This window comes from Bos javanicus, chromosome X (assembly GCF_032452875.1).
Source record: "Bos javanicus breed banteng chromosome X, ARS-OSU_banteng_1.0, whole genome shotgun sequence".
NCBI classification, from domain to species: domain Eukaryota; kingdom Metazoa; phylum Chordata; class Mammalia; order Artiodactyla; family Bovidae; genus Bos; species Bos javanicus.
This window is the reverse complement of record NC_083897.1, coordinates 8,198,498-8,217,769: the sequence shown is the minus strand read 5'-3', so window position 1 is coordinate 8,217,769 and position 19,272 is coordinate 8,198,498. Positions and strand designations below refer to the sequence as shown.

The 19,272-nt window shown below is 34.8% G+C and overlaps 1 protein-coding gene across 8 annotated transcripts in view; it reads right to left on the bottom strand.

Annotated features, from left to right (window-relative positions):
• The window catches only part of STAG2 (STAG2 cohesin complex component), a 133,390-nt gene that overhangs the window by 26,168 nt on the left and 87,950 nt on the right, over positions 1–19,272 (bottom strand). For all 8 annotated transcript variants that reach the window (XM_061409518.1, XM_061409522.1, XM_061409520.1 and 5 more), the window contains exons 15-24: positions 12,619–12,736; positions 12,099–12,202; positions 11,040–11,132; positions 10,810–10,899; positions 10,019–10,222; positions 7,841–7,911; positions 7,429–7,516; positions 7,256–7,336; positions 5,347–5,439; positions 3,166–3,340 (exon numbers count right to left, since the gene is read on the bottom strand). In XM_061409518.1, coding sequence (XP_061265502.1) covers positions 3,166–3,340; positions 5,347–5,439; positions 7,256–7,336; positions 7,429–7,516; positions 7,841–7,911; positions 10,019–10,222; positions 10,810–10,899; positions 11,040–11,132; positions 12,099–12,202; positions 12,619–12,736 — 1,117 coding nt within the window. The remainder of the gene's footprint in view (positions 1–3,165; positions 3,341–5,346; positions 5,440–7,255; positions 7,337–7,428; positions 7,517–7,840; positions 7,912–10,018; positions 10,223–10,809; positions 10,900–11,039; positions 11,133–12,098; positions 12,203–12,618; positions 12,737–19,272) is intronic.

The window sequence follows — 19,272 nt, the reverse complement described above, 5'->3', positions numbered from 1 at the left end:
AGACTAGGAATTTAAGACAGACCATCCAAAAAGTTTCTGTTATGAAAATTGCCTATTCCAGAATGCCAAAGTCATTTTCTTAGAAACCTAAAATGTACTGTTTATTCTCTTTAAAGAGTACATTGAACATACAAGCTAACTTTTTCTTAATGACTCTGTGATTATAAACGGATTTCTATACAATATTGTTCCAATCATTGTTTGGTACTGCTCTCAAGAACTGGAGGGATATAAGACTTACTCCCCCTACAGACTAAGTTACCCTACAGACTAAGTTACTTAGATATTAAGAGGGTTTTTTTTGAGTCCTTTTCAAAGTTTTCTTCACTTCTTATTGAAAATTAGCTACTTTTTTCTCCTGTAGGGATTAAAGAATGTTAGAGAAGTATCTAACACACTGGGCCTTTCATAGATGTCAGCTGCCATTATTGTATGTTGTCAGAGCCTCTAGAAGCATTCCCTATTTTACCCTCCCCTTCTAATCTGATGTGGGCTAACAAATCAAATAACCATGGGTCTACAATATCTGGGGTTAGATGGTATGAAAAGCAATGGAAACGATCATATGTTGCTGGTGGGAGGATAAAAGAATAAAACTACTTTGGAGAATAATTTGGCAACATGTGGTACAGTTTAAAATGCACATAGACTATATACTCTAGCACTTCCACTCAGGTATACACAAGCACACCTCAGAGATACTGCAGGTTTGATGAGACCACCATGAAGTGAATACCACACTAAGATGAGTCACCTGAATTTTTTGGTTTCCCAGTTCATATAAAAGTTATGTTTATACTATACTAAGTCTTACTAAGTATGTAATAGCATTATGTCTAAAACATGTATGTACCTTAATTTAAAAACATTTCATTGCTAAAAAATGCTGATCATCATATAAGCTTTCATGTAAACTGCAATAGTAACAACAAAAATCACTAATCACAAATCACCATGATAAATAATGGAAAAATTTGAAATGTGCAAAAACTGCCAAAATATGACATAGAAACATGAAGTGAACAAATGTTGTTGGAAAAATGGCATTCACAGACTTACCTGATGCAAAGTTGTCACAAGCCTTCAATTTGTAAAACTACACATTATCTATGAAAGTGCAATAAAAGGAGGTATGCCTGTACACTAGAAAAGCATCTGCACATGTGCTCAGGAGATAATTATAAGAACATTTTTGCAATATTATTTATAATAGAGGAAAAAATAGAAAAAAACTAGATATTCATCAATATGAAAATGGATAACATGTGGTTAATTCATATCACACAATATTCAGCAGTCAGGATGAATAAACTATAACCATATGTCCACACTGATAAATTTCAAAAATGATGTTAATTCAAAAAACCAAGATGTAAATTAAATGCTCAACACGATACCATTTATGTGGAAGCTAGCAACAGAAAATAAACTATATATTCTTAAAAGACACATAAACTCCTGGTAAAATAGAAGTAAAATGCAGAGGCACAATAAACACCAAATTCAAGATAGCAGTTATTTCTAGGGAAAAACAATAATGGGATTGGGGAGGGATACAAACAAGGGCTTCTTTTTTTATCTATGCTTTATTCCTTTAAAAAACAAATCTGAAACAAGGCAAAATCTAACAAATGCTGGTGGTTGGTCTATATAAATGTGTTATATTTTATTCTTTTCCATAGAACTAGAATATATTTCATTTTTAAAGTGTAAATAGAAAAACACAGTCCAAGGAGGTAAAGCAGAGTATAATTCCAGGAATCTCCAGAAAATTCAGGAGTATTGGCAAGGTTATTCTCATTCCTGTTTCCTATGGTCTAAATGAATTTGAGGTAGTCTGCAACTAACAAAAGGGTCATAGACAAAAACTGATTTTATATCAGTGTTTGGAATATATGTTTATTGATAGAAGTTTTAAAAACTCCAACTCATCTTTTAGGATCCATTGCAGATGTTAGCCTGTTTCAGGGGTGTTTTGACTCTGACAGAACAGTAAGAACTTTCTCTAAATGTCCATAACATTTTGTACATGTCTCTACTACTTATCAAGTTACATAATAATAATTTGCTTTTAGAAATGTCTTTTCTACTTGAATTCTTAAAAGACTACATCTCATTTTTTAAAAAAATCACAGCATCTTAGTATACTGCCTGCTGACTAATAAATATCAAATTAATGTCAAAAATAAAGTATAACTAAACCAAGAGCTGGAAGTGAACAGTGGAAAATTCTAAGTATATAAACTTTAGTACGTGGATTTTTGATTATCTGTTTTGCCTATTTTGATTTCTCAATCCTGTTCGAGTTAAGTTTGTGATTCTTGAGAACAAAATATTGATGTTATATATCCTTCGGGCTTAATGTCAAATTAAAAACAAACCCAGAAAGAAGTCACCAAATGTTATGTTTTTCCACAATTTCTTGTTCAAGTAAGGCATGGTGGTGGTGGTGGTTTAGTCACCAAGTCATGTCCAACTCTTGCGACCCCATAGACTGTAGCCCACCAGGCTCCTCTGTCCAAGGGATTCTCCAGGTAAGAATACTGGAGTGGGTTGCCATTTCCTTCTCCAGGGGATATTCCCCACCCAGGAAACAAACCCCGGTCTCCTGAACCGCAGGCAGATTCTTTACCAACTGAGCTATGACAGAAGCCCAAGTAAGGCATCCGTGTATGCAATCAGAGTACAAAGAGTAACAACGCCGAGGCTCTTCTGACTGTTTACCTGTGACATTCTGTATTGCCCCACACTTTAACGGAAAAACGATGCTATGAAAGTATACAACAAAAATGTCACTTTAACATTTTTTTTCTGCTCTAGTTACTTGAATACTGGCATTACTAATGATTAAGGGGAAAGTGAAGTAAATTTTATTGATTACCTACCTACATGCCCAGGCACTACACTAGTCACTTTGCACAATGTAATTAACTCATACAGTTCTGTAGGTAGCTACAAATTAGAAAAACAAACTCACAACTAGTGAGAAATTATATTTCATTGTCTTTATGTTACAAGGAATGAATACAAAAATGCACTGGAAAATGTACCTGCCTTTCATGTTTAAGAATAAAATATGAAATAGTAGTATAACATTTTACACTGTTGCTAAATTTGATTTATGGTAGATATACAAATTTAACAAAAAGATGGCAATAAAATTACCTGCACTGTTATTGTCATCATCCTGTTCAATGAAGACATGATCCAGAATAAAGCTGAGCAACTCAGACTGCAATGAAGAATCAGGGGTGTAAACTAATGGCTCTAACATGTCACGCCCTCCTGACATAATCTGATGGCTGAAGATCATCAAAATATCACATAGAATAGTGAAGGCCTATTATAAAAAAAAAAGGGGGGGGATAGCATGCCATAAACCGAAGTTTTTCACAAACTGCCATAAATAACTTACATATTTAACATGGAAATAAAATCCAACTCTCTGCATTTGAAACTCAGTAAAGCAATGGCTATTAAGACTTTCCTAAGACTATAAGAGTGAAATTTTTGCAGCAATAACTACTGGTATTTGCACTGTGATCTACTAAATGCAAGGTAATTTCACAAATATTCTTTTAAATTTTCAGTAACTTTTAAGTGATTTGTACAATATGTTAATATCATCAAAATATGCAGTCAGAAGTCAATTGCATATCTTCTGACTCCAAATCCCACACTAAACCACAATGTCTCATGATATACATTCTCAAATATGAGTTAATGTATAAACTTGATACCATCCTTCTCTTCTATGGAAGAAAAACACTTAAGCCAAGAAGATGAATATCTCCTAGAAGATCTCTTAGAAGAGAGATCACAAAATCTTATTGTCAGTATGTATGGTGATTAAGTAGAAAACACATAATAACCAAGTATGGGCCTGCAAACTATTCACCACCAGGCACAGCAGATCTTAATAATAGCTTTGCCTTTTTTGGAACTAACTACATTTATTTTTTTTCTCTTATGCTTTTGTCTCTTGGTCTCTTCCGCTCATTTTATTACTACAGAAATAATTTATACCGATCAGGTTATTTGAGTTTACAAATTTTTGCAACATACACAGTAAGTATACAAAGTCGTAAGCATGGTGACATTACTAATTAGGTGAACTGGCAGGTCTTGTGAGCTAACCAGGACATATCCCTGGAGGCTGTTAGGAAGACTAATAATACACAGGTTATTTAATAACCAAATAGGTAATCTCCAAGTCTTAAAAAACTGATTATATATAAAGGAGATTACACACAATAACCCATAAGGAACTATGTGAAATAAGGAATATTAAGCTGAATTTCTTGGTGGCCTATGAAAATATATCAAGTAATATTTCACGTATTAGGTTTGGATCAGTGTATACTTCATTAAAAGGGCTTCCCAGGTGATGCAGTGGTAAAGAATCCGCCTGCCAATGCAGGAGACACAGGTTCGATCCCTGGGTTGGGAAGATGCCCTGGAGGAGAAAATGGCAATCCCCTCTAGTACTCTTGCCTGGAAAATCCCATGGACAGAGGACCCTGGTGGGCTACAGTCCATGGCGTTGCAGAGAATCAGTTATGACTGAGCAACTGAGTGCGCCTACATGTACACACACACACAGATATACTTCATTAAAATCCTATTATAAGATTTTAACTATAAAATAATTTCACTATTGATACCTTCTGAAATTCTGTACCTCTTATCAGAATTGTAGAAAAGAAAATTGAAGTCCCAAGTCCTTTATTGTCACAGTTCAAAACTAAATAGGCTCTCGGTCCCAGGATCAGAATTAATTTTACAGATGGGAAAACTACCCATGGCACCAGGTAACAATGCATTTTCAGAATGAGAAAGTTGGCAGGAATGGAATTAAGAGGGCATATGAGGTGGGAAGGTAACACTTTGAAGACAGGGAAGTGATTAAAATGTTTATTTCAGACAAAGTCCACATAAGAAAAATAACTTCACACAATCAGGACAGGCAGGAATGCCAAGATCTGATAATATTCTCAGAGATAACAAAACCAGATGGACCTTTCCCTCCCTGAGGCAGACTTGCCATACCTGTTGCTTTCAGGAATAACTTACATAACTGCATACACCTACTTTGTATATATGGGTTTGTTGACCAAGTGTGGCATAAAGAAACAGTAATACAGAATGACTGCAATATAAGACTAATCGATAATGCTCCAAATGGACTTAATATTACTTAATCTATTTTTGAGCATGGGATATACACAGATAAATACAAGATATTTCTAGTTTGCCCAATTTTAGTATTACTCAAATTTTCTATATTAGTTCAAATATTTGTTCAGGGTTGCTTACAAAAGATTGCTATCTATAGTAGTTACTAACCTGTTCTTTAACAGTAGTATTCACATTGGTCAGGTAATGCTGACATATTTGACAGAATACCCTCATCTGTTTCTTTAAACGCAGCAAGTCCTCCTTGAAAAAAATGTAACAATAACATTTTAAAATACTGTATTAAAAACTCATTCAGTATTTAAGATATTTTAAATTACATAAAGATCATCACATACTTAATTGTGCTAACTTTTTACATTAGATTTAAATTCTTCCTTAGCATTTATCAAAAAGGAAAACAAAAACCACTTTTAAAATCTCAACAAATTGTACCTTAAAAATACCAAGTATATTAATGGATAAAATCCTAAATGATCTTTAGAATGAGAAAAAACATATGACTATATATGGCTATCCATATAAATCCACTGCTTCAGAATGTTTAACAGGATTTACGCTCCATCCTTGCTTTGTAATTTGATGGCTGGCCAAGTGATGAATGGAATAAATTAAATGATTTTAAAAAAAGGGACAGTATCTTTCATTTGTAGGATACTGATTGTGCTTTTAAAAACAGAGAGAGGCCTAACAAAAATTAGTTTCATGGTATTACTCCACTTAAGGAAAACAAGAACAACATAAGTCTCTAGTAAACCTACACTAAAAGGATGAATCTTTTTCTAGATTTTTTTAAATAAGTTTTTTTCTTTTTATAGATATTTGCAAATTAATTTAAAATAGAAAAATACTCTATAAAGATCATTCACACTAATTTATTTGAGGCATTACCTTTGCCCATCGCCTGATACTGAATGCCAAACGACAAAATATCAGTACACATTCAGTGTATGTAATAGACAAGTTAAAATAACAGATTTAACTTGGAGATCGCTTTGGTAAAGAAAACTCAACCAAGTTCAGCATAATAGTTTTGCATATAATAACCTTCATTTTTACCTTTTTGTCCCCTCTCCTAAACGTATTACCTTTTTCCCATGTTAATTTTTAACTCAATGCTTTTGATTTAGGTGAGCAATCATATCTGCTAATACATAGTCACTGGACCTACTACAAGTTTGATATTGAATTAAATAAAGTTTTTGAGGGTCTGACAAAAAGTACACTATTTTAACAGTACTATATTGTTTTTTGCAAGAGGCAAATATCCATCTGTAGATATAACAGCATCATGTACTTAAAAAGCTCAAAAAAATTCTAAAGTTATTCTGTGATTTTATGTAAAACAAACTTATCGAGAGGATTCCTTCTTGAGGAAAATAACTACAAACAACTAATTCTACATCTTACAGAAATCACTTAATGTTTACAAAAATGTGCTCAAATAATATTTAAGGCAACATCTACTGCAACAAGTACGATGTTTAAGTTTCTAATTTACGAATGAAAAAGTACTCTTTAGTTCAATTACTAAACACTTCAATGATTACAATTATGGATAAAATGTTGAAAGTTCTATGACCTAGTAGCTAGCACACTGCACTCAACCACAAAGTGATTTTTTATGAATTTGGAACATCAGTAGAGAGATCCGAATGTGAATAAGATGATCCCCAAACAATACCAAGGTATAAGATCTAGGGACAGGTAGCTTGTAATAAGTAACTTATGGAACCCAATAGCTGTATCTGTATGTTTTGAAGGTTCTTGGTCATGATTTACAAAATCAGTTCTTCATGCATCCAGAACTTTTGAGAATGATGTGGAAATCCATAAATTATGCCACCTACAAATGTGACTTTTTATTTTAAAACCATTCTCTAAACACATGTTAAAAGTTCTTTCACGGAATATATATCAAACTACAAATAATTATTTTTAAAAGTATACATGCCTAAATAGAAGATAAGCAAGACTTTATTGAAATAATCAGTCTTATGTTTAAGTTTGCTGAAAACTGAGTAATATTTACTAAAGACGCCACTGAAACACCACTAACCTTTGTAGAGCTACTTTCAGTTATCTTTGCAAGCTGCCAAAGGATTACATAGTGAGTACACTGCAGTGCGTGAATAACAATCTATAAAGGAACAAAAAGAACACAATTAAATTTTAAAAATCACATATTTTCATTCTCAAAGTGAAATATATAACTTGTAAATAAATAAAAACCTGTTCAGGCATGTCTCCATTTTCAATTCCGGTTTTCAATAGTTTGTAATTACAAGCAAACAAATCCCACTTTGAAAGATCATGGGCACTGTAAAAAAAGAATTAAGTTATATTAAAAATTTAAGCTTAATCACATCTGTTCTGGACTTGACTGCTAACAGAATACTGTTAAAGTAAAATACAGTAAACTTCCTAACATGTACCCAAAAGAACAAAAAAATGTGTACTTTAAAAAAGTGTATTAGTTGAAATTTTTTTTGTTTCTCATATTCAAAGTATGACTCCAAACACTTTTTTCCCAAAAGCACAAGAAACCCAGGAAAAATTATGACATTATTATAATCCCAAAACATGTAAGTTGGTTCTGATTTTGATAGTTTTAAAAAATCAGAAACTTTAAGATTCAACTTACTTATGAAAAGCAGTGATTCGCTTCAATGTTGACAATACCTGATATGCATCATCTTCATCAGGTTCTTCGCCCTATAAATGTTAATTATACCATATTAAACATTACTAATTACAAAAGTGAAAAATCTTAAGCTATTACATTTATGATACCACCCTAAAAAGAAAAACATAAAAGATCACAGTAATATCTTTTTCGACCCATCTCCCAGAATAATGAAAATAAAAACAAAAATAAACAAAGGAGACCTATTTAAACTCAAAAGCTTTTGCATAGCAAAGAAAACAATAAACAAAACACCACCCACAGACTGGAGAAAATAGTTGCAAATAATGTGATCAACAAGGAGTTAGTCTCCAAAATTACAAACAGCTCATGATGTTTAACATCATCAAAACAAACAACTGAATCAAAAAACAGGCAGAAGAACTAAATAGACATTTCTCCAAAGAAGACATACAGATGGCCAAGAGGCACATGAAAAGACTCTCAACATTGTTAATTATTAAGAGGAATGCAAATCAAAACTATAATGAGGTATCATTTCACCTCAGTCAAAATGGCTACCATCAAAAAATCTATAAACAATAAATGCTGAAGAGGGTGTGGGGAAGGAAATCTTTGTGGGAACTCTTTGTGGGATGAAACCTGGTATAGCCACTATGGAGAACAGTAAGAAGGTTCCTAAAAAAACTAAAAGTAGAGCTATCATGTGATCCAGCAATCCCACTCCTGGGAAGGTACCCAGAGAAAAACACAGTCCAAAAGGATATATGCACCCCAATGTTCGTTGCAGCACTGTTAACAGTAGTCAAGACACAGAAGCAACCTAAATGTCCATCAGACAGAGGAATGGATAAAGAAGATGTGGTACATATATACAATGGAATATTACTCAGCCATTAAAAAGAATGAAGTAATGCCATTTACAGCAACATGGATGGACCTAGAGATTGTCATGCTGAGTAAAGTCAGTCAGAGAGAAGGAGAAATACATGACATCCCTTATGTGCAGAATCTTAAAAGAAATGATACAAATGAACTTACTTACAAAACAGAAACAGACCTAAAGAACAAACTTATGATTACCAGGTGGGAGAAGGATGGAGGGAAAGGCTAGGTAGGGAGTTTGGGATGGACAGGTACACACTGCTATATTTAAAATGGCTAACTGTATAGGTTCTACTGGATAGCACATGGAACTCTGCTCAATGTTATGTGGCAGCATGGATGGGAGAGGAGTTTAGAGGGAGAATGAAAACATGTATACGTATGCCTAAGTCTCTTTTTTGTCCACCTAAAACTAACACATCATTGTTAACCGGCTACATTCCAATGTAAACCTTTTTTTTTTTAAAAAAAGAATTATATCCAGCCAAGGGTAGTCATTAAAATTTTTAACTGAAAATGTAATCATTGTACATCAAAATATTTACACAAACTTCCAATTAAGCAAAACTTAGTAAGTATGAAATGTTACACAGAGAAATAAGAAAGTTTACGAACTAATTGTTAAACAAAGTAACTGGACATTACAATAGTCTGTATCATTTTCGCAGCATTTATGACAAAAGTGATGTGGAAAAACCTAAATGCAATAATCTGAGAATCATGAGTTTTTACTTTATGCAAATCAACTAAACTGTTGAGTATACCTTTCCAGAAAAGATAAAAACCACAATATAAATACAAGTGTATTTGAATATCGTGCTTAAGCCTCTTTGGAAATAGAACTGAACAATGAAACACCAAAATGAACAGTTGCTGTAATTTTTCAAGGCTTTATAATATCAAAGATCATAAATAAATCAACTTCCAAACCATTAAGAAATAACCCAATTTTTCAAATTACATGGAAACAATCTTGCTCAACTTTTCTGTTCCCTGTTCCCTAACAGCCTCCTGGTTAAACTAAACCCTGGAAACTTTCCAGATCATTTCTTTAAATTAAAAAAAAAGGAAAGGTGTTAATTTTGCTTTCACCATCTCTTAAGTTACAGATTCTTGCCACCTCCCTCTCTTGGTGGAGAAAAAACAAAATCATAGAACAGAAAGTCTGAATGTCTTTTCAACATACTACTAAGGACTACCACCAAGACTGTGACTGACCTGGTTATGGAGAGGGTAGGGGTGGGTGGGGCCACAGTGGGGGACAACTGACAAAATACTTGTAATACATACCTCTTGCAGAAAATCTTCAAGAAGCCGGTTAAATTTATCTGCCAACTCATCTATCAGTTGACTTCTTGAAATATCTACTCTGTTGAAAATTGTGAACTCTTCATTACAGAGTGCATGGTAAGTTTTAGAACACGCTTCCAAAACATCTGTATCTGTGTGCTTCTCTACAATATTCCGGATCTGTCGTAATAAGGCATCCAAATGCTGCAAAATCAAAGTTTCTTCATTAAAACTAAGGCATGTATGATGACAGGCATAAAATGACTGCACAACTGGGATGAAAAGCTTCAAATACAGTAACTTTACAACAGTAGGACACACATTTTAAGTTTTTCTAGTCAAGTAAAAAAATGCACTCATCGACCCAAACTTATTTCCCCTACTTCAACAGGAATAATATTATCTATCTCACAGGGCTTTGGTAAGATGTTAGTACATATAAATATATATGTTCCTGGAACATAGTAAATGCATTCAATGAATATTAGCTGTTTCATTTTGCAATTGTTCTTATCCAGTTACCCACCTCCAATCTCCATAAATGGTCAGTGACATAGTAACATAATGTCTAGGAAGGAGGGTATTGCTATCAACATGAATCAAAGGGAAACCTCATTAGTGCCATTCTCTAAATACAACTTATCTAAAATATGTAAGGCATACAATATATAGGCTTCCTTTATATTAAATGCTATAAAAACATATTTCAAAAAATATAAACAAGCAATATGATGGGATGAACTATATTAACAATTTTTCTTAAAGGTTTATTATACACTGAAACACCCTACCTTTTCTAATCGTCCAGTGGTATATATTTCCAAATCAAAGTACTGTGGCAACTGCAACAAGTTAGTCACCTTTTCAGCATCTATAGAGTACTTTGAAATAAAAAAAAATCATGTCAAAAACATCACAATTATGGTAAGGAAATATTATGATAAGTAGAAAATTCTGTATGGCATTTCCAAACAAAACCTGTAATTTCTTAACAACAATCTTGATACCGACACAAATTTACCTTAGCTAATAACTGAGGAAGGGCCACAGCAAAAAGTTCAGTGATTTTTGTCCTGTCATCCAACTGGGTCTTCTTCTCCTTTGCTGTAAGCACCTAAGGAAACACAACAAAGTTTCCAAGTATTTATTAATAAGCCCATTAACACTGTTAGGTGCTCAAGTTTAAATATTCAAAGCAAGTAATAAAATGACATTTTAAATGATGGATACAAAAATTTCTACTATAAAACCTGAAACCCAGAAGTAACAAAGAGAATAGCCTGCACATTATTTTTTTAAAAAACTTTGAATAGTTCTAGAGACAAAATCAATACCAAATTAGACTAACCTACCCTAACTTTGGATGAAAAGAAAAGCAGCTAGGAAATACAGTTTATTAGTTTATATAGTCATGGAAGTGAGTAGGATTTCAGTCAACTGTAAGTTGTGCCATGATCCATGGGTTATGAATTCAATATAATTAACTACTAGTAATTAAAGAAGAAGAACAACAACAACAAAAAAGAGAACTGAATGCATCACGTACGTTGCAATATTGTAACTTATATAACTGCTTCAGTTACATACAAAAACACATATACAGATGTGTACTAGGTCACAATATAAAAATTATTTTTGTGCTTCACAAAGTTTGAAAGCCTGTGCAACTGTTGGTCTACAATACATGTGAACTTTGAAATAATGCATTAAAATTGAGTCCCAGGAAACAGAAATTTCCCCCATTTTAATGAATGATGCTCTTACTTTTATTAAAAGAAAGTAAATCTGTAAATAAATCACAACGGACAAATATACCATTCTAAAATGATGCACAGCAAGCAATCTTTACAGGGACTGACAATCACTGTAGTAAACTAACAAAGAATCTTACAGAAGGAATGCAGACTTCCCAAACTGCTAATGCTTTAAAATTTACTTCTAACATGTTTATAAGCAAAGATCACCTAAAAAATAAAATTTAAGATTCAAAAATTTGATTATATACCTACACATAAGAACTTAAAAAAAGTTATTAAAAAAGAGACATATAATTTAGAACACTGAAAATATGTTGGCATACCCTTTTTCCTGTCCCTCTCCCCACAGGAGGATGACATTCAGCAGCTTGTCTAATGGTACAAAGCATTATTTCAATCAGAGCACTCTCTTGTCTGTCTGTTAGCGCTGGGAAAAAAATAATCAGAAAGAGTTAACCTATTTTTTTCTCTATACGCCATTTATAATCATTACATAACAGTTCTTGTGCCTGTGACAGAATCTGACCTAATGTACTAAAGAAAATCTTATTACTATATCACAAAAAGGATCAGAACAAGTTAAAACTTACTAAATATTATAAATCTGTAAACCACCAGTCCACAATTTGAGAAATGAAAATATGAACAGATGCAAAAAAATAAATAAAATACAATAAAACATCATAAATATTGACAGGAACTATACCTTTCTAATATCCATGTGTATGAAAACAAAATTATCCAAAGACTTTGAATCAACTATTTTAATGCTAAAACGGAATAAGTAAAATCTGTTTTCAAAATTACCTAGACAACAAAAACACCATAATTAAACATCCTTACCTTCCTCTCCACTAAGTGGCTCCTCCAGCAACAAGCTATTCATACATTCCCAGTCTTTCAACAGCTCAGTAGCACAGTCCCACATGCTATCCACAAGGTATGCTGCATGCTCATGTAACTAAAATTTAAAAAGAACAATGTGCTCTTAGACAAATATACTAGCCTTAATCAAAAGAATGCAAGCTTTGTTGGCACCATACACAAACTCAAACAACAATGTTTTTTAATGTCAAGGAGAAGAAAGGAAAGAGAAGAATTGCCTTAGCTTGCTAAGTGTAAGTAAACACTGTTAGGTATTACCATTTCTCATGATAATCATTAATATGAAAATTGTTTTTGAAGAGACTATATGCATGCATTTAGTTATTACCTGACTCAAAAGAGTCATCCCGTTTGAAGTCTCACCCACGGAGTGGATGCACTCCCTGGGACCCTTTCCCAATTGGGACTCCAGATGTGCTATGACACAGGACTTTCGAGCGCTATTTAAGTCTGAATGTTGGTCAAAACCCAATTTGGTGATGTACTTTCTGCTCTATTTCTCTTTTCTTTTAATGTTAGTATATTGAAAGTAAGCTAGATCATTCTTTCATAAATATCTGTATTATTTATTTGTATACAGAGTGACTTATTTTGTTAACAAATCCTTTGAACCTGAAAGTGTAAACTTTCTGCAAAACATTAATTGGTGCTGTGAGCAGGATTTGTGAGACAAAATGCCACTCTTTAAGAGAAAAAAGAGATTAAGGTTGATGAAGTTTTTATTCCCAGATTGGAAGATTCACCTTATTGCTCGTTACCTAGTGAATGGGATTCACTGAACTGTGTGAGAATTGGAACCTTAAATTTTGCGGTTTGTGCTGATTGAGAAAGGTTAAGAATGTGCCGTGCTAGGTGAAAGCCTGGATGGTCCTCTCCCTAACTTAAGGTACATGAATTTAACTTAAAATTATCTAACAAGAAGTTAGACATAATTGGAAAAAGAATTATGTGATTTTTGAGGACTGTCCATGTTACAATGCCAAAATTATATTTTAGTTGATCAAATAAATCACTGTTTAAGTCGGCTCTCCCAGTGTCCCCCACTCCCTTCTTTCTCCTTTCTTTGTCCTGTTGCTGCCTTACACCCCTCCATCTGCCTGTCTCCCTCTCCATCAGCTAATCCCCTTCTAACATTTCCTATCTATCAGTGGGGGAAGGGGAAGCCCAACTTCTTCCACTCCTTCTGCATTTCAGCAAATTTTTTTTTCCTGCCCTGTTCAGAGTCAACTTGAGCACTACTTGGTCAATATTTTAGCTATAAAACTATGGCTACAGAAACAAAAGATTGCCAGGAGAAATATCAATAACCTCAGATATGCAGATGACACCACCCTTACGGCAGAAAGCGAAGAAGAACTAAGGAGCCTCTTGATGAAAGTGAAACAGGAGAGTGAAAAAGTTGGCTTAGAGCTCAAAATGCAAAAAACTAAGATCATGGCATCTGGTCCCATCACTTCACGGGAAATAGATGAGGAAACAGTGGAAACAGTGTCAGACTTTATTTTTGGGGTTCCAAAATTACTGCAGATGGTGATTGCAGCCATGAAATTAAAAGACGCTAACTCCTTGGAAGGAAAGTTATGACCAACCTAGATAGCGTATTCAAAAGCAGAGATATTACTTTGCCAACAAAGGTCCATCTGGTCAAGGCTATGGTTTTTCCAGTGGTCATGTATAGTTGGACTATAAAGAAAGCTGAGGGCCAAAGTATTGATGCTTTTGAACTGTTGTGATGAAGAAGACTCTTTGAGAATTCCTTGGACTGCAAGGAGATCCAACCAGTTCATCCTAAAGGAAATCAGTTCTGAATATTCATTGGAAGGACTGATACTGAAGCTGAAACTCCAATACTTTGGCCACCTGATGTAAAGAACTGACTCACTGGAAAAGACTGTGATGCTGGGAAAGATTGAGGGCAGGACGAGAAGGGGACGACAGAGGATGAGATGGTTGGATGGCATCACCGACTCAATGGACATGAGTTGAGTTTGAGTAAACTTGGGGAGTTGGTGATGGACAGGGAGGCCTGGAGTGCTATAGTCCATGGGGTCAAAAGAGTCGGTCTCAACTGAACTGAACAGAAAGGCAAGATGACTTTTTTGGCACAGGATGGCCATGGTATTCTTTACACTCTGGAGAAAACTGGTTAAAATGATTTTTTTTTCCTTTGCAACTGCAAAACCAGTTCCTCTTACATATGCAATTAAAAAGAGCTAGCTTTTTACATGGAGAAGGCAATGGCACCCCACTCCAGTACTTTTGCTAGAAAATCCTATGGACAGAGGAGCCTGGTAGGCTGCAGTCCATGGGGTCGCCAGAGTCGGACACGACTGAGCGACTTAACTTTCACTTTTCACTTTGATGCATTGAAGAAGGAAATGGCAACCCACTCCAGTGTTCTTGTCTGGAGAATCCCAGGGACGGGGAAGCCTGGTGGGCTGCCGTCTATGGGGTTGCACAGAGTCGGACACGACTGAAGCAACTTAGCAGCAGCAGCAGCAGCAGCAGCTTTTTACAAAGGCCTGCCTAGAAAAAAGCTTGAAGTTAACCTTTGCCTGGGCTTTCCAGATGGTACTAGTGGTAAAGAATCTGTCTGCTAATGACAGGACATGCAAGAGACATGGGTTCAATCCCTGGGTTTGGAAGATCCCCTCAAGGATTTCCCTGGGCAGAGGAATTTAACTTACAATTGGAGCCCTGGTGGGCTACAGTCCATGGCGTCACAAAGAGTTTGAGAGGACAGAAGCAATTTAGGACGGCACACAACCTTTGGCATGTCCTTGAAATACAGAGCCCAATTTGCCTGAGACCTCAGCTTTGGGCAAATGGAAATTTCAAGCCAAGATAAAAAAAAAATAAATAAATAAAGGAAAAGAGAGAAAGGAGTCAAGGAGACATTTTAAATCTCAAGTGGAAAACTATGAGATCCTCTGTCTGTCTGTCTGGATTTATCTATGTCTCAGTGTGTGTCTTTGTTTTTGGATAATATGAGGTTAATTTGTAAATGAGCTCTAATTCAACTGGCTTAAAGAAAAGTAAGCGCTTACAAATCAAACAATTACAAGAGAAATTAACCTAAATGAATTTCAGCTTCACGTGAGCTGCGACATATTCAATATTAAATATCTAATATTAATGCTTGTTTGTAAATCTAATTAAGACATGTCTGAGTCATCAACATTGTGTAATACTTTTATCATGCCTAGGTTTAATGCAAGCTAAATTTGTCAACAAGGAAAGTAACTCGAGTGAAGAAACTTTTTAAATAAAAGAAAAACAGAAATGGAACAAGAGCTTTTAGATAAACTCTATTAAGAATAATTACACTTAAGGAACGGCTGTCTAAAATAGTTTCTCCAGATAGGGGTAACTTGAATTTCTATGCTTGTGCTAAACTAAGTGATAAACATTTATTGAAAATTTTCCAAAATTCACTTCAATTCATTTCCAAATAAAATAAAATTTTGAAACTTTAATTGTTGAACACTAACTTCCTTTTACAGAGAAACTAAAGAGATTTTAGACTGTTAATGAATATGTTTGGTGCCATCCTGAGATGTTGTCTATAAGAAAGCAAATGCTTTTAGAAATTAAAACTGGTACTTATGTTCACCAATCTACAGAATGCTAATATTAAGGGCAGTTCATGGTCTCTTAGGGAAAATAAGTTAGGTTAAAAATGAAAAAAAAAAAGAAAGAAAAAAGGTATGAGAAATGAAATTGCATTTTATTAAGAAAAAAGAAAGTAGGTCTGACTTACAGGTGGCTGTTTCTAAAAAAAACAAAGTGATTAAGAAAAAAAGAGAGGCTTTATGGAAAGTGGACCCCAAGAAAAGAGTTTTGCACGTAATACAAGTTTTCTTGAGATGTTGAACTGCCTTTGATAATGGATTTTAAGATTCTTTACCTCTGGAGTGATCTGTTCTATGTTTACCTTTGAACTCTTTTTTTAACTTTTGGCTAATCTTGTGCTAACTTTGGTTGTTTACCAATGACCTATATACTATCTAACGGTTATAAATCCTGTTGATATTTTTGGCAAAACTTACTAAAATTAAATTCTAAAGAAGTTCTTTTGACCTCTAGCTGGCTTTAGGATGCTTCAGAGGGCCCGTGAGACATCTCAAAGAGAGGTATTAAAATACCTGGGTTCATTTGACATGTTAAATTACATGGGAAATACTGTTGGAGGGGTGGTAAATCTTCTGAGGTTATACTGTATGGTTGATATTACTAATATAGATATCCTGAAATTATGTGGAATTCATAAAGATATGATATGTCCTGATAAAATGTTGTCAATGACCAGATTGCTTTGTCAACTGCAATACAATCAGATTTTAAACATGCCTTCAATGGTTTCACTCCGATGCCTTTGAAAGAATACTGCTGCTTCTTCAAAATTTATGGAAAAGACTTTTCTAATATTACAAACAAATTTTGTTATTAACAGTAAGCTGGTACCAAACTGGTATTTGGTTTTCTCTCTTTGTTAAGAGAACAAAGTTTGCTTAGAATATGGCTTTTGACAAGATTGTGAATTTCTTTGCCTTTAAGTGATTTATATTTGTTTTTAAAACCTTTTGTTATTTTGGTAAAGTAAACAAGCATTCTCTATGAAGATTATGGTACATGTAGATAAAGCTTCTTCTGCTTCTACAAAATTAACCCCTCCCTGTCAAACTACTGCTATCCTGATGCCCTTAAAACATGGCAAATAGTCTACTCCTAAATAGGGGAATTTAAAATGGGTAAGCAACAGCTGTAAATCAAACAGTCAGGGCTATGGGAAATCCAAGACTGCCACTTGGCTTTTCCTGGCTCCCTGACAAACCTCATTTTTATTTGATGGGATAAAGCATTCCCTGACTGCAGGGTTAATGCCCTCACAATGAAAAATGTTTATGTTTCACTGAACATTAAATCCTAGTTTTGTTCTTCACTTCTGAGATAGTTCCTTGTTGTTATATTACTAAAAATTTAATTAAGTTGTTAAAAGGACACTCTAATTTTGTTTCTAAAGCTTGTATCAGCAGTCAAGCTTTAGATAAAGATTAAATGCTCCATGATGTACAACCAGGGGATTATCACCTGGATATAATCATTTAACTAAGTTAGATGACCTTGGGTATACTGAGCTATACCGAATGAAAGTTCTTGACTTAAATTCTTGCTTGTGACCTTACTAATAACTGCTAGTTGTATTATTTTCTATGTTGCCTGTTTCACAAAATTGTTGTCTTTTACATTTCCAATAATGTGACTGAGCCACTGATAAAATAACGATATATACAGTTCCACAGAACTTGGTATCTGAGGGGGACTAGTTCCAAGACCACACATAGATTTTCCAAGGATGCTCAAGTTAATGGTATAAACTGAAGTGAAAGTGAAAGTCACTCAGTCGTGTCTGCCTCTTTGCGGACAGGCCAGAATTCTCCAGGCCAGAATACTGGAGTGGGTAACCGTTCCCTTCTCCAGGGGATCTTCCCAACCCAAGGATCAAACCCAGGTCTCCTGCATTGCAGGCACATTCTTTACCAGCTGAGCCACAAAGGAAGTCCAATGATATAAAATGGTATAGTATTTACACATAACCTACTCTCATCCTTTCATATACTTTAAATCAACTCTAGATAACTTACAATACGTAATACAATGCAAATACTATGTGAATAGTTGACTGCTGCTGCTGCGTCACTTCAGTCATGTCCGACTGTGTACGACCCCACAGACGACAGCCCACCAGGCTCCCCCGTCCCTGGGATTCTCCAGGCAAGAACACTGGAGCGGGTTGCCATTTCCTTCTCTAATGCATGAAAGTGCAAAGTGAAAGTGAAGTCGCTCAGTCGTGTCTGACTCTTCGCGACACCATGGACTGCAGCCTACCAGGTCCTCCGTCCATGGGATTTTTCAGGCAAGAGTACTGGAGTGGGGTGCCACTGCCTTCTCCAACAGTTGACAGTGCATGGCAAATTCAAGTTTGGCTTTTTCAAACTTCTGGAATTTAAAAAAAAATATTTTCAATCCACTATTGGTTGAATCCCCTGTTGGCTGAATCTGCGCTGAGGTGGGGGGTTGGCAATTGTATTACATAAGTGAACTACTGTCAGTTATAAAATACACTACAAATATATTGTAACATAATGGGAGTGGTAATTATTATGTAAAACATAAAATACATGATTACTTATCAATTCACTGACTTCCCTGGTGGCTCAGATGGTAAAAGCATCTGCCTACAATGCGGGAGACCTGGGTTCGATCCCTGGGTCGGGAAGATTCCCGGGAGAAGGAAATGGCAATCGACTCCAGTACTCTTGCCTAGAAAATCCCATGGACGGAGGAGCCTGATAGGCTACAGTCCATGGGGTCGCAAAGTCGGACACGACTGAGTGGCTTCACTTTCACTTTATCAATTCACTATGTAAGTAAATCATTTCTATTCAGTGTGTGAAAGGGCCTTACAGCTATCCAACACATTTTAGGAGACAAGCATTACCATGATACCAAAACCCATCAAAGACATTATACTTTAAAATACACACACATACCAACACATTGCATGAACATGGAGAAAACACTCTCAAAAAAATCAATAAACTGAAACCA